Source organism: Colias eurytheme, chromosome 14 (assembly GCF_061535395.1).
Source record: "Colias eurytheme isolate Ceu_HAF_F1 chromosome 14, ilColEury1 Martin Lab GWU primary, whole genome shotgun sequence".
NCBI lineage: Eukaryota > Metazoa > Arthropoda > Insecta > Lepidoptera > Pieridae > Colias > Colias eurytheme.
This window is the reverse complement of record NC_142993.1, coordinates 9,709,368-9,730,583: the sequence shown is the minus strand read 5'-3', so window position 1 is coordinate 9,730,583 and position 21,216 is coordinate 9,709,368. Positions and strand designations below refer to the sequence as shown.

The following is a 21,216-nucleotide window of genomic DNA, read 5'->3' as shown; positions in this document are numbered from 1 at the left end:
TTAAAGTGAAACTTTTATTACATCGTCTCAAACTTTTTGGTCTGTGTAGCGCATGTCGCGTGACGTACGATAATTATCGTACAAATACGATAATTATCGTAAGTTTCACTTTTACCGTGGTTTCATAAAACCACACAACATTTTTCGTTACGGAATTTCTGGATTCGGTCCCCGCGCTCAAGGCCCGCGATAAAAGCTATGCAATAGCTTATAAAACATTGAAGTTTACACACAGTTACCACTTAAGAATTCCATGGAGTTCCGAAATGTCTGGCATTAAGGCGCGATATCTTGAGAAGTAAAGGAATGCAATATGAGGAACGTGTAAAGGTCGGAAAGGTAAAATTCTAAAACTTCGCCGATCAAGGGAGCGGTACGAAAAGGTCAAATAGTTTCATAAATTTTTCTTACGATTCCTAAAGTACTTAAGTAAAATATTTCTAGTTAAGTGTATATAAATATGAATATTATGTAATAGATAGAGTACCTCGTAAATCATATCTTAAAGAAACAGACACAAATATTCCATTTAAAAAAAAGAACAAAGTATGTTTATTACAGATACAATTTTTTTTAAATAATACTATAACTCAGTCGTAAAGCAAATTGAGCTGGAGCAATGGGCTTTGACATATTATCTTATAAACTTCTTTTATAGAGCTAAAATACGTGTCCAGAGACGGTTCAAAGTTCGAATAACAAAGGAATTTATTTTGAAATGCGTTAGAAAAGTGTGCACCTTTTAGCACTTTTTCCTTTGATAAATTATCCTTTTTAAATAACAGAATTTTTATATTTGCAGTGTTTAAATAATACATAATTAGAGAAATGTTACCAACAAACGTTTCGAATTTCGTCCGAAAAAAATATGCTACAAGTTGTTTATATAAATATACAAAAAAATATTGTTTTTAAAGTTTCAGAGTTGAATTGGATTTATTTAAAAAATTTCCAATAAAACAACCAGACTATGACAGAAGACGAGAAATAAATAGTTTCACAAAAAGCTCTTTACGAAGGTAAATGAATGCAAAACTGCACTTGTATGCCGTCTAATGTAAAGTGGACTTTGAATTTTAAGTAAGCTTTGCCAAAATAAGCAAAATTTGAAACCTATGTACGTATAAAGTTGATATTGAAAAAGGTATTCACATTACGATATACATTTCTGTACCGCGTTTGATGAACGAAAATTTAAAACAGAAACAGAACTATGCATTATATTATACTAGCTGTGCTCCGCGGTTTCACCCGCATTGCTCCGCTCCTGTTGGTCTTAGCGTGATGATATAATATTATAGCCTTCCTCAATAAATGGGCTAATAAACACCGAAATAATTTTTCAAATTGAACCAGTAGTTCCTGAGATCACCGCGTTCAAACAAACAAACTCTTCAGCTTTATAAGATTATTAGTATAGATTTTATAGTAGCACAAGGTGTGATATAAATTTTGTTAAATAAAGTGTTGTTCAGTTTGAAATGTGACAACAAATACCTTACTGCATTTCAAATCAACATACAAAACCGCTTCTCTCAGAGACTGTCTTGAGCCTTCTTAATGATGCAATTAAAGAACTGCATAGGCAGATTGTCACATAGATGACCTAAAATAGAAGTGAGAATAGCAGTTCAAAAACAAAGCGACATGTGGAAACGAGTGAAAGGGCCATATCACACCCACTTGGGGCTCGTTGAGGATTCTCGAGACACAACTAAGACGTTGAGAGCCGTAAACTAGGCTACAGTTTGTAACTGAGGAAATTACATTTTGATCTATACGCGCTTGGACCACAACGCTCGGTTGCACGGTATATTGTTGTGATTTAATTAAAAACGGCTGTAAATTTTGAATCTTGTTTGTTTTGTGATTAATGTATTCGGAAATGTTCGAATTATTCGTAAATACACTGCGATGTTGAACACGTTTATATTATGCGCAAAACGTGTATATTTTAATCGAATATTTATTGTTATTGTATTGTCCAAATAGAACAAAAATTGTTGTCTAAGCTCTAAAAACTTTTCTATTCATAAATCTTTTCAATTGTTTTTAATTAAAGTTTCCAAATTACAATGAATCAACATTCACAGAAAAGAAAAAATTTTATCTAAATGAATAAATCTATTCTTCATTGTTGTACCGTGATTTGTGTATAAATAAAACGCAATAAATATTTTAATCTCTAGTACTTTTAATATCAAGAAAGCTGCATCAGTGACAACGAGGATTTCTTTTCCGTCGCACCAAGATAAAAACTGTCCTAGTAATCAATTAATCTGACTTTTAATAAGAGTGAGAATTTACAGCGTTCATCATTTTTTGCATTTAAGTTGCTGTAAAATGTTACATTTATTTTCTTTGCCAGACTATTTTCGTAAAGAGGATACTTGAAGCTACTTGGAAATAAATATTTATTTAGCTCACAAAATACAGAATTTACGTTTCTCTTAGCATCAGTGGAAATGAAATTAAATATAGTTCTAAATACTAAATAATCTGTTTGAACCATTGAGCTAGCTACATTTTGGAAACCACTAGTGACGCTTTGCCAATAACCGCTTAATTATGCATTCCATTACGATCAAACAGAAAACTAACCTAATTAATATTATTTACATTTTAATTAAGCGTTTATAATTTCGGTATCCAGTTACAACACCAATTAAATTTTTAACGAGCATATTGATATAGTAAATAATGATTACAATGTTATTTAATACATACATATATGTTTTTTTAATCTCATTTGGCTTTTCACAAAACCATGTACTTTAAACGAGTTTCTTACTTTCTTGTATAGTGTTTAAACTCATTGTGCATCTTTATAATTTGGGTCAACCAGATCTAAACCACGCGAGGCAAATGCAGTCGTGTCTTAGTTTTTTGGTTACATAACGTATTACATGCACATCTCTACACAGTTTTTGTTGTCAGGTTATGAAGAACTGCATTCTATACGAAGTGACTTGTCGGAACTTACAGTTGCACAAAACATACAATAGTGCAAGCTTTTCAAATGTGTTTCATTCCCGTGTAAATGCTAACGCTATATGTATGGCCTGATTAAAAGGCTTAATGCGAGATATAGTTACGTTTTTATTACTTGCACTTTTAAGTGTGTGCACAAAATAGCACGGCATAAAATTTGTATTTTTATTTTCATGAAAACTTATTCAACATGATAGCATTATAAATTCGTAAGCTCAGTATATAGTGAGAGGTATAAAAGTATTTTAGCACACGCTACATGTTTTGCATTTATGGGAAGGTTCTGTAAAAGTCTTTACGTATTCCCTAAGCATACTTGCAATCTAAAGATCCATATAACAGCTCGACTTTAAAGGAATTCTCTTTTGCTAAAGCACTAATGATCAAACATATTACAGTAGCATAGTAATTAAAGCTTTGATCTTCTGAAGCGGAAAATTGCTTTTCATCGTAGACCTTGATTTATAAATCATCAAACGAAGCGATTTTAACACTGCAATTTTGATACTTATGTAGGTATGTATGGAATATTTCCAACACTCTGCAGAGCTGTTTAGAATTCAGCCTTTAGAAGCGGCTTTCAATCAGATTAAAATCTAGCACGTACTCTACCTAGCCGGTTGTTGCGAAGATTCTATCTATCAATTAGTATTATCACTTATTGCACTCAATACTATGTACAGACCATTTGCTTAAGACATTTGGTTATATACCTTGCATAATACACAGCATTTTTTTATAATAGAATTAGATATATTCTAAGTTTTAATGAATGCAATGCTCAAAGATGAAAATCAAATAGGTATTTTTAATGCAATTAAAAACAATTATAAAGAAATAGATGTTAATAACAACAATTTATTATCAGACAACAATACATCATATTTTGTTAGTATGAACATTTAACACACACAAATAAACTCTATGTTAGTGACACATGACACTTACAGTAAAGCTGTAATTAATTTAGAATGGTACGTTGTTTTTTATAAGGATGGTTTAGCTTTTGGTTAAGCTTTATTTTGTTTAAATAAAACATTATAATATTAAATAATCAACGTGTAGTTTAAGCATAATATTGAATATTTACTATTTAATATATCTAGAGCACAGAATACTAAATAGTACCTACTAACGTACCGAGAGGAATGTTTTTTTTTTATATTCTTTATAAAATGTAGACGCAAATTTGCAGTGCATAGTTTCATTGATAAATATTTACTGAACAACAGCCATAATACTAAATGCAAACTTCATAACTCTATGATAATGCTTTTGTTAAATTTGCTCAATGCTAGTTAAGAGTTAAGACTCCCTCTGCACTACTTCCATTTATAAATGAAAGCACATATTAGGTTTTCTATATATATTCCCAATTAAGAATAAAATACCTTTATAATATTTACCTGTAAAAGTCTGTGAAGGCAGTTTTCCATGTTACATTACATTATAATTATTATAGATGTGACTAGAAAGTTTTCTGATTTTGTTATTTAACATTTATTTCTAAAAGTCTTTCGTTTAAGTTGCTATATTGCCATAGATAAATCAGTGGTACCACTGATTTATTTGGGGCAATCATATAAATACATTTTACACATAACAATTTTTTTTTTTTATTAAGAACCATTATCATCTTTGTTAAGACGAGGTGAAACGCACGTTCCCTGTCTCACGCCAGACTCCTGCATCTAATTTTTTAAATCGAAGCAGTAGTTCATTAAATTAGCACATTAAATTATATATTATATAATAATAATTATTAATATTTATAATATATATAACAATAATTATTAAATAAAACGAAGAGACTTTCTTATAATTTATAATATGCTCTAGCTGTGCTCCGCGGATTTACCCGCAGTGCTCCGCTCCTGTTGGTCTTAGCGTGATGTTACATTATAACCTATAGCCTTCCTCGACCTGGGCTATCTAACACCGAAATAATTTTAAAAATCGGACCAGTAGTTCCCGAGATTAGCGCGTTCAAACAAACAAACTCATCAATTTTATAATACATATTAGTAGCTAGGTTACTTTAATATTATCTTATTTATCCCACAGGACGCCGACCTAACAGCAGTAACTCGCGCGCTAAGTGACGGAGTGACCCGCACGTTCCCTCTGTCGCGCTACACGCCGGTCTCTCCGAGAGAAAAACTCAAGTCCATCCTCGCTGAACACATGCCACGATCGCTGTATGAAGGATTGTATGCTGATTAAATAAATAAAACGAATTTGTTTTTTATTACAAGATTTTTTGTATTCGTGAAAAATAAAAATGACGTCATAAATTGAAACAACTTGTAAAACTTAAAGATACTCGAAGGTAGATTTTGATTATCGATTGTATTTATAGAAATTTGTAATTGTCAGAAATAAAATGAAATTGATATGTAAATTGTAAAAAAAATGAACACTAAGGGTTGGCGCAAACGGGCCACCGACCACATACCCTGGTGGCCAGCGACAGCCACTTGACACTTTTTTCACAATTTTCATATTATATTTTGCATAGACCACACACATGTAGCCGAAGGCAACCACTCGCTACAGAAGCGTTCGAAATATGTGAAAAAAATGTGGCCAATAATTCTTATATAGAGTTTTGTATAGAGCACGTTTCTGTATCCAACGTTGCAATGAAAATAAATAACATAATAAGCCATATTTATACGAGTCTTAAGTGGTCACGGCATCGTAATATATTTATTAAATTCTTCAATGCTGCTGCATTAGAAAATTCTCGCATTAACTTCTAAATAGTCTTTCATGAACATAAATAGATACATTGAAATAAACATTCTAGTTCTAAAGCAAATTTATTTTTCTATATAGTTTTGCTATAACTGTTAAAAAGAACTCATTATTATCAGACATTAGTATAATTTGCCTAGCCAGATAACTAGCAGTTGGGCGGACTGAATTAGTGTTACCTATTAATTCAGGCAATTAAATTGTTCTTGTAGCAAATGAGGGCACACCACTGCGGCCAAACTCCGTACTACGTATGCATTATGTACACGAAACAGAGTTATTTTGCGGATAATTTAATTTCGTATGTACAAGCCGGTTAATTGGTCGTTGATGCGGTTTTGTTTGATTTAATTATTTAATTAACGAACCGCGAATCGTTTGGAATACATCAATTGTTATTCAAACTACGATACATTCAAAATAGTAACACAAATACTTAATTGGGCATTAATTTGTATTTATTTTATTATACTTCTTTAAAGCTACTTGTACATGTTAATAAAAATACATCGTATATGACAACATTCGTTAATTTTCGAGCGAAATTTAAAAGCACTTAAACGATACCCTAACAGGCTATCATCACAGTACCGTAAATTTTCATTTAACGGTTTTTATCGACCTCAAAGCGTCCAGTTTATATTATTTATCACCCTTTTTACTTAAGTATCTGTATCGATTTGTATTTGTTTAAAGTGTATATTATCACGAGAACGATTAGATTATATTCATATACTATTTATTACTTCAACAATATTTTTTCATGTATGTAAAAATATATTATGCTCCCTTCTTTTTTATGATTATAATTTTACCATATACTAACACATACTTGTATATTTTAAGGTACATATTATATCTGATAGACTATTACTGTTTTAGAAAGATATATCACCATTTTTAATATTGGATACCTACTTGATGGCTGCCAATCGCACTTGGTTCTACGGTCCCGTTAAATTAATGAACGTAATTTTTTCTTCTTTCATAGTGACTGGCGAAATAGTACATTAAAAATTTTAGTGCTAACGATACGTTATGTAACCTAGAATTTTTGCCAGCCAGAAAATATGGTGTGTATGTATTTATTTATGTTTTTAGGTTGATATGTATTTACTTATATGGTTGGTTACTGTACTGAATTTGAAATGAAGTTTTGCTAACACATTGTTCATTGAAACTAACAAAATATTTCCATATAATTGTATACACTTTCATTTATTTTACGAAAATTTTTTATTCAATATAGAAACCAGCCAATAAATCCAAATATAAATTGGAAAGATTGATAGAAGAGTTATTTAAAGCGTCTCTTTTATGAGCCTTTCATTAGTAATTATTTATATTCCGTACCAATATGATAAAGAAATACAAAAATATCTTTGAAATACTTAAAAATTTCCGAGCCATTTGGTTTTAAAACATTCTTAAACTTCGTAGGGCTTACGAAACAAAGTTACTGAAATATGACATCATAAGAAAGACTATTCGGATTTTCTGTAAAAAGTATTGGAACGGAATTTAATAATTTTTTATTAAGCTTAGTTTTTTCTATATAAATAATAGATAATATTGTAAAATCTAGTCAACTTAGAAACTAGAAAAGTTTAACGTTTGTTCTATTTTATAGTTGATAATTTATTGTAAGTAGATGTAGATCGTAACTGTGTTTTAGCGCATCCATGACCCTTGTAATAAATAATAAAGTGTACGTATTTATGATAAATGAAATCTCATCTAAGGTTCAAAATAAACTTATAAATATTCAGTTCGCTTAATGTGTTTTGAATTCGGGATCCATCCCGAAGCGAAAGTAAATTTATTCAATATTTATTAAAAGCAAACAGCCGTAAGATGGAAAAACTTCTAACACTAATATATTATATCCTCTTTGGTCATGGACATCTATGTATTGTAAGCTTTGCAATATAAGACGTAATACCAAGTAAGAAAGTAATTTAAAAAATGCAGCCTTTCACCTAAGTTATAGGATGACCTACTTGCAGATCGCTACATTTAAAAAATGCATTTAAACTTGTATCCGACACCAACCCGCATTAATAATAGAAATTTGTGTGAAATAATCTTGTATTATTTTTTAATAAACGTTATAAAACTGTGATATACTGTGTTTTATTTATATTGGTACCTATGTTTTTAACTTGCAATTGGAAATTATTTTTGGTGATTTACTATATTGATGATGCTGAAAATAAAAAAACAGCTTACCTATACAATATTTTGAGAATACAAAATTTTGTATATTAATGGGAGGGAACTAAAAAATATTTGAAATACAGAGCAACATCCAGTTCATCTAATTTTCAATATTTAAATGGATATAATAAGAGATACAAAATAACATCATGTTTATAATTTATAATTAATACTTACGTTGAACCATCATATATTTTAAATTGTTAATACATTATTAATTACAACTATTCGATTTAATATGCATAAAACACCACTTATATTATAATGCAACATCAAAGAACTAATTTCAAGCGCTAATTATTATTATATGAAATTTCTAGCTTAGAATATGAAGTCAGTGCTTTTCTATATTACATTGCTTGTTTTAATAGCAAATACTACACCAACTGATTGCAGTTTAATCTGTATATAGCGCCTTTTGAAAATTAAGTTATGATTACAAACTCCATCTCAGCCCTATTTCACGTAGATTAGAAGCCAGCCCTAAAGCATAAAGACCTTACAAAAACAAATTAATACAACAAAAGACAATGTTTTCTTTAGCGATAGGAATAAAGGCGCCCTGAGATTAAGATTGATATTTTTAAAAGCACGAATTAATGGACAAAATAATGATGTATCATGCTAGTCGATTATGTTCCAGTAACTCTTTAGTTGTGGTACGAACATTTTCCAAAAATACTAGAATAATTTCGATCACGTTTTAGATTGAGTTGGGTTCGTGATTGATGTTGTATTCGATAAAGTAAAAAATATATAAATTTTCCTAAGACATTTTAATATTAAAAGTATATTAATATTATCTCTTGAAATTCTTGGTTGAAATGTTTGGAAATGTTCACCGTCGAAAATTTAGTAACTGCATAAATAAAGTGGCCGTTGGGAACGCGACTGTAGGGTTGGAATGGAATAAAATATCTAGGGCTCATCTTACATTTAACGGTGCATTCTTGAGATGTCAACATAAATAACCGCAAAGTGATGCCAGGGTCTTGATGCTATCTCCTGGGCATTAGTGAAGTTTGGTTATCTAGATCTATATTTTAAGGAGAGAGTACTTTGTGAATTTATTCGAATATTGAAATATAGATATTTAGTAATTGCTGACTACGATAATGAAAAATGAAAATTTTACACGTAGCTAGTGAAAATATGATGTTAAAAATGCTATTTTTTTTATGTCAGAGCAAGCAAACGAGCAGATGGGCCACCTGATGATAAGTGGTCACCACCGCCCATAAACACCTGTAACACTTCTACTGTTGCAGGTGCTTTGCCGACCTTTTATGGACAAATAAGCTCTTTTCTTGAAGTAGGCCCCAATGTCGTAGTTGTTCGGGAACACCGCAGGTGGCAAATAGTTCCACAGTTTCACCGTATTAATTATATTATTGTATTATTGTCTAATTAATTGTATTATTGTCTAATCAGGCAATTTTTTCATATTATGCCTACACGATACAGAATTAATTGCAGTCACTAATTTTGACCTTGATAAAATGTAGAAAATACCGTCTGGCCTGGAAGAAATCGCTTTTAAGCGATAAGGTCACCTTTTGTACTTCGCATCTAAACAGATATATATTATAATGTACATTGTAATATTAAATGGTGTGGTACAATAAATGATTAAATAAATAAATAAAATATATTATCGTCTAACAATATTCTGTTCGTATGAGCTTTCGGTTTTTCATGAAAAAGCTAAAGAAATACATACCTATATCAATCTAAACATTTTTGCGCGCATATTACAAGTATATTTACATAATCCACATAGAATATAATATTATGGTGCAACATTTTTTTTTATACTGCATCTTACCTATATTCCTTCCCTTTTGTTTACCGTCCGGTAATTTCTTGTGAACGTTTATTCCCCTCGTAAACTTTACCTTGCTTAAACTTTGTTATCTAGTTCGTAGTCTTGTAATAAAACAACAAACAACCAGTTTTGTAATACATTAGCGGATACAACTTTAGTGTCACAAACAAGGCTTAGAAGCTTCTAAAGTGTAGTGTCGACTTAGTTCCACCGCCTACTCGTTGACCCATTTCTAGTTTAGGCAATTATTAAACTAATATTATATTATATCACTAACAGCTATATCGATTTTCGCAATCTGCGTTTAGGTTTTATAATTTGTATAAAGGTTATGAATATATTGATTTAGTCGCAGATAAATAGGCTGTACAAAGTTTATTATCTACTAACTATTTTACACGCGTCCTTTGAAGAGCTATTTGAATTAATAAACATTAAATGATTAGAAATGGCCTTAAAATATCTACCTAGTAGGTAGTTCACAAATTATTATTTTTTTATTTCATTATGAATGTAAGACACAATTTGCATGCATTACAATGTAGATCAGATGCAATGTAAAATGTACATACGAGAATGAATTACTTTTATTTTCTCATTTGTATTAAAAAGAACATTCTTTTTCGCTTAAATGCAAACAACTTTCAACGTTATGCAATCTGTATTAAAGAATACAGCATTACGCACATTGAATAGTTCCTGCAATGCACATGTAGGTATTATTATGTTTCTAAACGATTTAATTATTACAATAATGTAGGGAAATAATTTTATCTCTTGCTACTGTATTTCCAACAAATGAAGAAAATTTTCATCTCTATAATTCTAACACGCTAATTAAAACACAAGTTTTCACTTAATGTTACTTTATTCATTAACCCGCACATCTGTACTAATATTATAAAGCTGAAGAGTTTGTTTGTTTGAACGCGATAATAACAGGAAGTACTGGCCCGATTTTAAATATTATTTTCTTTCGGTGTTATATAGCCCATTTATCGAGGAAGGTTATAGGCTATCACCCTAAGTCCAACAGGAGCGGAGCAGTGCAGGTGAAACCGTGGGGCATAGTTAGGTTACGTAATATAAATTTCACTCGCAAATTATTGTATGATTTTAAAAAATTAACTTTATTTAAGCGCCGGAACACCAAACCATTACGTAGGCTATCTGAAAAATCTCTTAATTGCCTCAGCCAATTAAAGCTTTCAGAGATCGTATAAAATGAATTCCAATTTCGAAAAATGATTTAAAATGTTACGTAAACGCACTAGGGGATTGTTAATTTTTTTTTCTCATAGATCAATAGTAAAACTATGTTTTAATTGAATATGTAATTCGAATTCAGTCTATACATAATATCTATGTAGGTACAATATATTAATAATACTCCATACAATCTCCTTAATATGTACCTATTGTGGTTTGTACTGATATAAATAGTTATTCCCTTGAATAAAAAAAGCTTTTATTAGCTATACTATGTACATGTACCTTATAATGAAGACTAGGAGCTGGGTGTCGTCACAACGGGGCGGCAATCTAGAAAGTTCTCTAGATGCTAGCATGAATACTTATTCTCGGCTTTTATCTCAATTTAATTAAGGCGACAAATTGTTACTGTTATTTATGGAAGACGTGCTTCGCAAATTGAGGTGAAACGTTTACTTACAAATGCTAATTGCATTGCAGGCGAACTCACAAAGCTGCATACAACGTAAAATTTACTAATGAAAAAAAGAGCGTGTGTGCTGAGCACACGTGTCAGAAGTGAAACTTCTGTGGCAATATTAAAAGATATATCAAAACGTCGCCTTACTCCATGAGGCGACCTTGAAATTTTACTCTCAACGCGCCTAAAGAAGTGTCACTTCAAAATATTTTGTAGAATCATAGTTGTGATACCAATAATACCATGACGAGATAATCAATAGTAAACAGATTTATTATTTTCAACTACATCTCCGGGTCTATAGTTCGTAGATTTGTATGTAAAGAAAGAATAATGTTGTAAAGGATTGTAAGATCAAGGCGTCAAGGAATCCGCTGATTTGATGTTTATCCTGATCTCAGAATCCCATCTTGTCGTATTCCATTCTATTCTAGCAGAATTATATATTATAGTTACGAAAAAAGGTGCCCCGCGTGTGATTGATGGGACAATAATTGTAGGTACTAAGTATCGTTTCGTGGATTCAATTGGTCGTGGTCGTTGGTAGTGTGACCGAACCATTACAAAAAATGTCATGAGCTAAGGTCAATAATTAGAATTAGCGATAGCCGTTTCTATTCCATGGCGTCTCTGACATTTGTCTCGGCCCCCAAGAAATAATATTATCTTTGAATGCGTATGTTGCATTTGAGAGCCAATAAAAAGGTTATAAACCCAATAACAGATAAATAAATTTTATGCAAAAGCGATAAGTAAGGTGTTAGCTAAGAGATATATTTTACGAGTTTTATTTTATGCCTCGTTTGGATACACCATACGAGAATGCTATAGTTATCGTGATGATACGTGCAATTTATGCATGCTCATACCAGGCTTAGGGAGGACGATTATGTGCCTTATCTGCTTTATAAAATGTATGGAGTGAAGCGAGAATATAACAATATAAGTTAAGAATAAACGGAAAAGAAAAACACTTTTAAAATAGTTAAAACATCATTTAGTTTAATTTTATAATGTAACTCTATGTTAGAATGTAAATGAATCTAACATCTCTATGAGTTATAATATCTCTGTATCTTTTTTCATGGACCGTGTTATATTTATTTATGCTTGAGAAATTATGGTTTATTGAAAGGGTTGTTTACTTATAAATTATTTTGAATTTCCCTGCGAAACTTTAACCCGTTTACAGAATCCAACACCGTCCCATTGGGATGCTTTTGTCTTGAACTTTATTTTAATATTATTATGATAAACAAGTACCTACCTACTTAATAACGTCGATTTCGATATCAAATTCACACAAAGACAACTCTGTAATTTGCCCTTTCATAGCGCATTTCTATAAGCTTTGATAAATTAGTTTAAGGAAATATTTTTAAAATGAATTAACTTGACTTTTATCAGTGACTGTACTTTAAATATAAAAGGTAACCTTCAGAATTCGGAGACTAAAGCATTAAAAGTCTAAAGGTCAATTTTTATCAAAAGGGAAATTGAGTTATCCTTTCTTAACGTTGTTATCCATCACGTTCCGGAATTTACTTTCTTTTACTGGGATGTTTGATTCAACTATTTTTGCATATTTAACCACAGAACTATATGTGTATTTAACAATATTTAAATTGTATTTTTAACAATTTATATGTATGACACGTATATGAATGTAATATATGGAAAATACTTAATTGAACATAATTAATGATTTATAAATACAGACAATACATAAGAAAATCTACAATCTACACAGCTCAGTAACCAATATGCATACTAAAATATTCGATCATTAATTAACAAATGGAAGGTGTACCTAAATACTGCTTTCTCTGCAACTTAAATAACATACCTACATATTCGTTCTGTAGGTAAACCATTTTGTGCAGAGACCTTACATTCTATAAGACCCTAGCCAAAAGGCAAAAGCCATTACGCCGACCACACAGTTTATTTTACGATCTACTTACATAAGTCAATATATAAAGGACTTACCAAAGCGACTTCTTCAACGAAGATTTCAACCGTCTCCATTAATGATAAATATTTTTTCTATAAATCTTCTATATTATCTAAAAAAATACTGAAACATGTAATTGTAGCCACATTTAACATAATATTAAGCATGTCTCACAAACATTTCATCGTACGAAATATGATATATAATTTGGAAATTGAAATTGAATTGGAATCTACGACGTTGGAAGATATACGCACCACATGACAAAGATCTATTGTGAGGTTGTAGGTAAGCTGCTCTGCATATGCTAAAATTAATTGTCTACAATTGCAAATTTAATTCATATATAAGTATAAGTTATAATATTGAATATGCATGCTATAAAACATAAAATAACAGTCAAGTAAATCGCTATTGGTTATATTTTTCAAAGGTTTTTCAACATATTTTGCCTTTGAAAGTGCAGCCAAGCGAGGTGGAGCGCTGGTAAGTTTTATATATTGTCATTTTTTAAATAAAAGACGACCTCTAAAACGTGAAAATCGAATGAAATATTCCGTATTGTGTGTCTATGAATAGATATTTTTATTGAACGTGAGAACAATAGGGATGGATCAATTGTTAACTTGAAGATGGCGATGAATGACGAACAACTTTGTAATTACCTATCATTGTTTACGAGATGCAGACAGAGAAAAGGGAGTTTATCTCTACATTATACTATAGATATCTTTTCTATTACTTAGCTACTTTTAATTCTGTAAATGGATTTTGAATGATTTATTTCAATGTGTCTCAATTATTACATTACTAGATTTCCGCCCGCGGCTTCGCCCGCGTTTGCAAAGGAAAACCCGCATAGTTCCCGTTCCCGTGGGATTTCCGGGATAAAAACTATCCTATGTGTTAATCCAAGTTACCCTCTATATGTGTGCTAAATTTCATTGTAATCGGTTCAGTAGTTTTTACGTGAAAGAGTAACAAACATCCATACATCCATACATCCTTACAAACTTTCGCCTTTATAATATACTAGCGACCCGCCCCGGCTTCGCACGGGTGCAATGGCGGCCGGCCGGTACCGCCGCAAACGCTACGCCCCGCAATTTTTAAATCTGTAATAACTTCGAAAATATTCACTTAAATCATACAGTGTAAAGGGCCATATAGATCTATATTAAATGAACAATGTATTCAAGGTATTTAATTCGTTAAGGATTAATGCTGTATTGGTTAAAATCGCTTCGAAAATTAACCATTATTTGTCGTAAAAAGTAAATGACAAAAAAAAGTTATTGTGGGTTATCCATAAGAGATAGGCATATACCATCGCGGACTTTTCTGTAGACCTTTTCAATGTGTACAATACTTAGTACATTATTTTGATAAAACTCGTAGGGTTCAGCCTGCGTTTGCAATGTAAGCGGAAAAAATGTAATTTTTTACGACATCACATTATAAACCTCAAAAATAACAGTACTTCTCCACTATTTAATGGATGTTATTATACATATAAACCTTCCTCTTGAATTACTCTATCTATTAAAAAAAACCGCATCAAAATCCGTTGCGTAGTTTCAAAGATTTAAGCGTACAAAGAGACATAGGGACATAGGGACAGGGAAAGCGACTTTGTTTTATACTATGTAGTGATATTAGATATTAGATTATTCTTGTTCTTCTTCATTACTATATATATAACTTCGAACACTATATAATAATAAATTTATGTCCAGCAGGGAAACACATCTTGATTATATGTATTATGTAACTATATCGTTTTCATTATTATCAATCGAAATATAATAATCACAAAAGAATAAAATGCTACACAACCACATTGTTTATGAAACGCTTCAACAAGCTTATTATACACAATTTATTCATTAATATCACAGTTCATGCTCACCAATATATTTCATCTAATAAGAAAAACTTGGACAAATTGGTTGACGCAATTACGCGAAGTTTTGAAGCCGACAAAATAGCAGGCTCGGCAGAACATCTGCCTAACTCTAGATTGCTCTAGTTGTTTTCATATCATCTGCCGAAAATATTTAGATTCGTATAATATTGGTTTCAGTAAGTGGTTATGAAGAGGTAAGTTATTTTGGTAAGTATCGAAAAAATTTTATGCATTTCTTTTTTTATTTCTTAGTGATTTATTTTAATTTAATTATTAAGCAATTTTCAAGTAAATATTTATTTTAAGTAATAACAAAAATGTTATATTAAATATCATTCAAATGTATCTGCATTTGACGAGATAAACATTAAAAGCTCTTTTCGCGTAAGTATACATCAACTTATATTTTTGTATTAAATAAAATTGCACATTTTATGTAATTATATCACAGTGAAATATTTCTCTTAAGTAGGTACGACAATATTTAATAAAGCAAGCATGATGTTTTCGCGTAACTAATTGAAATTACTCGGAACATCCAGCTTATTATGAAATCCCGAACGAATACACAATATAATATATCTAATTAACTCGATAAGCTAGAATCATAATGGATAGATTATACAGTTATATAATATCGTATTATAGGGAAATATTGGAATCCGATGCAATTCCCGCGGGAGTCATCGATCTAGTTTTAGAATAAAAGCATATGATGTATTGGCAATTTGAAAGCTTTGTTATGTTTGAAATTCTAAAAAATAGCTCTTAAATATCCCTGTATTGCTTTTATCATATCAATGATTGTTGTTTTCTCAATTATTATTTACTAGCTGCTCCCCGCGGTTTCACCCCCGTGGCTCCGCTCCTGTTGGTCGTAGCGTGATGATATATAGCCTATAGATCGATAACCTTCCTCGATAAATGAACTTTCTAACACCGAAAGAATTTTTTAAATCGGGCCAGTAGTTCCCGAGATTAGCGCGTTCAAACAAACAAACAAACAAACAAACAATCAAACAAACAAACAAACTCTTCAGCTTTATAATATTAGTATAGATTACCAATATCAAGGTACACAATATCCTAAAATTGACTGTAAAACAGGTTTATCTTAGAAATCGGTGTTCAGCCGAATCGCTCTAGACAATAAAAGCGCTACAGTCAAAAGTGCAAACGACTACTTACAAAAGCTAAATTAGTAAAATGCTACTTTACAGGTTGCAATTTTGAAACATTCATCGTTATATTTTACAAGACAAAAAAGGGGGCTTCATAAATCAATCTAAATAAACTATTTATAAAACTCTAAGCTAGAACATGTGACATCACTTAAACACTCAGCCACCGCGTAAAAATGTTTAAAGTAAAAACATTCCTGGCTCATTGCATTTGCCTGCTGCATAATAGCATGCTAAGTATCATATTCTCGCGAGTATCATAGAAAACACTTCGCTGGAAATGTAGCTAGCTAGATGATATTAGCACAAACATGAAACAAGTGACATTGTAGCCCCCTGGCGAATTGACACCGCTGCTGCGCGACCTTTGCCTATGTTTTCAGGTCGAGGTCACCGTTTGAACACGGCTTAGTTATATGTAGTTTAATTCAATCATGACGCAATCGTTATCTCGTGAGAAGCTTGTTTTTGAAATATCTTTTATTTTTAGATCACAGCCTATTTAATGTTCTTGAGGTAATTAAGTCCCCATTTATATTATACCTACTGGCTGTGCCGCACGATTTCACCCAAGAGCAAAAGCAAGTATTTCTAGCTATGTGTTATTCCGGCTCATAAGCTACATCACTGCTAGGTATCATCCAAAACCTAAGTCCAAAACCGATCAGTGGATATCCTGTGATCCTGTGAAAGAGTAACAATCATACATACATCCATCGTTGCAAGCTTTCACTTTGATTATATTATAAAGATGGGATAAAATGTGAAAATAGAGCAGTGTGATTAAAAGGAAGAATCATTGTTTTGAGCATGATTATTACCTCCATTTATGAACAGAAGACTTTATGAAGACTTAAGCCCTTAGTGAATTTCTGCTCCATTGCATACCTTTGTTGGTAACACAGCTGAGCTTAATGATAAACAATAAAACCATTTCTTCTTTGAAGTATACTTTAAACTTATATACAACGGGTCCGCCCCGGCTTCGCCCGTGGTACCTACATGTTTAAACTATCCTATCCCTCAAGTTGGATCGAACTGCACATGGTGTGCGAATTTTATTATAATCGGTTAAGTTGTTTAGGCGTCCATTGAGGACAAACATTGTGACACGAGATTTATATATATTAAGATAAAATATTCATATAAAAAATAATCTTCTCAAGCTTATGCTTTACACGTCGCTTTATTAAATTAAAAACAGTTGATATAATCCACAAAAATTCCGTACCTCATTTGAACACGAACCTCGATATTGAACATAAATATAGAAATTGAATAGAAAAATTAAGAGCTAATTAGCCCGACTGTTCTGTAATAAACCGAAATATCGTATTCTGTAAGGCCTCGTTAATTGGAACTTTTGTTACCAAATTCTACGGAGTAGACAAGTGGGTATTGCGATATTTACTTTAACGCAAATTGGGTTTAATGCTTATTCATATATTTTAACCATATTTTAACGTTTATTAATTAGTATTATATTGAATTTTGCGACCCGTCCGTTTCAAAGTGGCAAAGAGAGAAAACTGTCCTTGAATGTGCTTGACTTTTGTATTGTGGGGCTTTGATTTTTTTTATTATTATTTTTTTTCATTATACAAATAAAATAATCAATTAAATATGTAGACGCGTATGTATAACGCGGCGTTAAGTTTTAGCATCATTTTCAGCTTTCCACCCGCGGCTTCGCCCGTTTTGTCTAAAACATAATAAATTATATACTAAAACCTTCCTCTTGAATCACTCTATCTATTAAAAAAAGCACATCAAAATCCGTTGCGTAGTTTTAAAGATTTAAGCATACATAGGGACATAGGGACAGACAAAGCGACTTTGTTTTATACTATGTAGTGATTAATCTTATATATAAAAATGAATCGCAAAATGTGTTGGTAAGCGCATAACTCGAGAACGGCTGAACCGATTTCGATAATTCTTTTTTTATTATATTCCTTGAATTACGATGATGGTTTTTATGTAGAGAAAACGTAAATATGTACCACGGGCGAAGCCGGGGCGGACCGCTAGTCTTATATATAAAAATGAATCGCAAAATGTGTTGGTAAGCGCATAACTCGAGAACGGCTGAACCGATTTCGATAATTCTTTTTTTATTATATTCCTTGAAGTACGAGGATGGTTTTTATGTAGAGAAAACGTAAATATGTACCACGGGCGAAGCCGGGGCGGAACGCTAGTATTTTATATATATATAACGAGTACTCACCATTGATTTTAGTTATGCTTCTTTTTATTAGTTATTTTTAATTTAAATGTACTATGTACTTACTATTAGCAAGTTTTATTTCAGTTTTTAACATTGAATGTATATCGACCAATACTGCAAAACCACCTAAGTAGTTTTTATAACAAAATGAATATATTTAAAAAATATTTTAAACTATCTGTGATCTCCACAATAAGCAGGCTTTTCAAACAAACGTCACGAACAGATTTTAAACTCTAAACAATACTTTATAACGTTGTTGAGGGTATATTTAAAAATAAATGTTACCTGAAAAACTCTAATAACTGGCAATCGGAATAATATATTGGATGCTATAATAATATTCAACGCTACGCTACCAAATTTATTTTACTGAGATATAATTTGAAAATATTTTCTTTATGAAGTTTTAGTACTTAATTAATTAATTTTAGTGACCTACATTAATTCTCGCTTGTTCAAGCCAAGTATTTATCAATGTTTATACGATATTTGAGATGTTTATCTTTCGTATACTACTGAAATAGAAAATAACATTATTTTCCAAAACATCGCTGTTATGTAATGTGTCTAAACTTATAAGAGAACCTTAACTTTTTCTTTTACACTTGCCTATATCACAAAATGTCACACATACTAAAAATGAATATAAAAAAATCACATGATGGAACAAAAATTTGTAACTAGGTAGCATGTAGGTAGGTAGTATTTATTCCCTATTCGAATCATATATGAATACCCTCCTTTATGTAACCTATCTCTATTCGTATAGATATCGGTAAGCTATTCAGGCATGTTCTTTATTACAGCACGTGTAGGCAATCAGTGCTATAAATATGTCATTTCAATTTACTGTTTATTAACAAACGATCGTTCGAGACTCTTCTATGGAGAGCGGGGAAATAGGCGTATGCTTTCATGGATCGTTTTTCTATTTGAATTTAAAATAGTTGTATTTTTATCAAAATTTATTGAGTCATCATTTTTATATCTATCTTCTATAATATAAAAATGAATCGCAAAATGTGTTGGTAAGCGCATAACTCGAGAACGGCTGAACCGATTTCAATAATTCTTTTTTTATTATATTCCTTGAAGTACGAGGATGGTTCTTATGTAGAGAAAACGTAAATATGTACTACGGGCGAAGCCGGGGCGGACCGCTAGTTTATGATAAAAACATTCAGCAATTTCTTTTTAACTTACACCTATTTACGCTCATATTATATTTGTTGTTTACGTTTAAACTATACCACATTGTATTTGCATTATATATTACACGTTTTCATTTCGCTCTGTAAAACATTCGGCTAGTTTAATTGGCATGCACAATTTGTATTTCATGTTCCAAATTTGCCGTTATCTTTTGTCCAGAATAAACCCAGTTGCAGTTTGGTAGCACATCTCAAAATATGAAAAATACTAAATAATTTGAGTGAGATGAAATCTCGATACAAAACTTAATTAAAACGAAATATCAACCATCGAAGCATCGGATTATTAAAATCTTCTGTCTCTGTATCCATAGTTACGCTGGCATGAAATAAGCTTCTAAAAGAAAGAAAAAATTAATTAATTATATCACAGAGATCATTAACTCGAGGAAGTCCAATATTTGATGGGTGAAGGCGACCGGAAAGCTAAATTGGATTCCTCAATCCTCACACCTTCAAGTAGACGATCGGAAATCAATAAACATAGCAATTTCCATTTGGTATTTTATTTACTTTAATAATTCATGAAAGGTTCTCTGCGGGTGAGATGGGAATAAATTATTTAAAGCTGAACTTGAATACGTAACGGGTGCGATATCCCAAAATACACGGTACGTCTATTTTATTTGGCAAAGTATTTCATTTACCACAAGGAAGCGTCTTGGGACCAATTTTATTTTTGTTATACATTAATGACATTTTTAATATTATAAAACATAGATGTATACTATTTGCAGATGACATCTCAATTGTCGTGACATCTAATAAAATTAATTGCACTATTAAAGATCATGAAATTGACATAAATTCTACAATTGACAAAATGATACGATGGCTTGAAAATAAAAATTTATTTATTAACCTTAAAAAATCAAAATTCATACAATTTAATAAATCTTCTAATAAAAAATTTAACATTGCTTTAGACATAAACAAAATTGACGCATTACAAAATATTAAATATTTAGGTATTACAATAGATGATAATTTGGACTGGAAGGCTCACGTAGGTGATGTATGTAATAAAATTAATAGATTCGTCTACGCGCTTAGACGGGTTAAAGTTACCACAAATTTAGAGACTGCCGTGACAGCATACCGTGCCTACGTAGAATCACACCTTCGCTATGGATTGGTAATATGGGGTAACAGTACTGCTAGGGATAGAGCATTCATTGCGCAAAAACGATGTATGAGAGCCATCTGTGGAATAGCACCCACTGAATCATGTCGACCCTTATTTAAAAAGCTTGGTTTGTTACCCCTACC

The 21,216-nt window shown here is 31.3% G+C and overlaps 1 protein-coding gene and 1 long non-coding RNA gene across 2 annotated transcripts in view; both read left to right on the top strand.

Annotated features, from left to right (window-relative positions):
• The window catches only part of LOC149903057 (D-beta-hydroxybutyrate dehydrogenase, mitochondrial), a 48,921-nt gene extending 41,242 nt beyond the window's left edge, over window positions 1-7,679 (top strand). The window contains exon 8 of the mRNA XM_090109178.1: window positions 5,056-7,679. Within this exon, the coding sequence (XP_089965304.1) occupies window positions 5,056-5,214 (159 nt within the window). The 3' untranslated portion in view covers window positions 5,215-7,679. The remainder of the gene's footprint in view (window positions 1-5,055) is intronic.
• LOC149903047 (uncharacterized) overlaps window positions 1-21,216 on the top strand; it is a 176,385-nt gene that overhangs the window by 76,649 nt on the left and 78,520 nt on the right. The gene's annotated exons all lie outside the window — the stretch shown is intronic.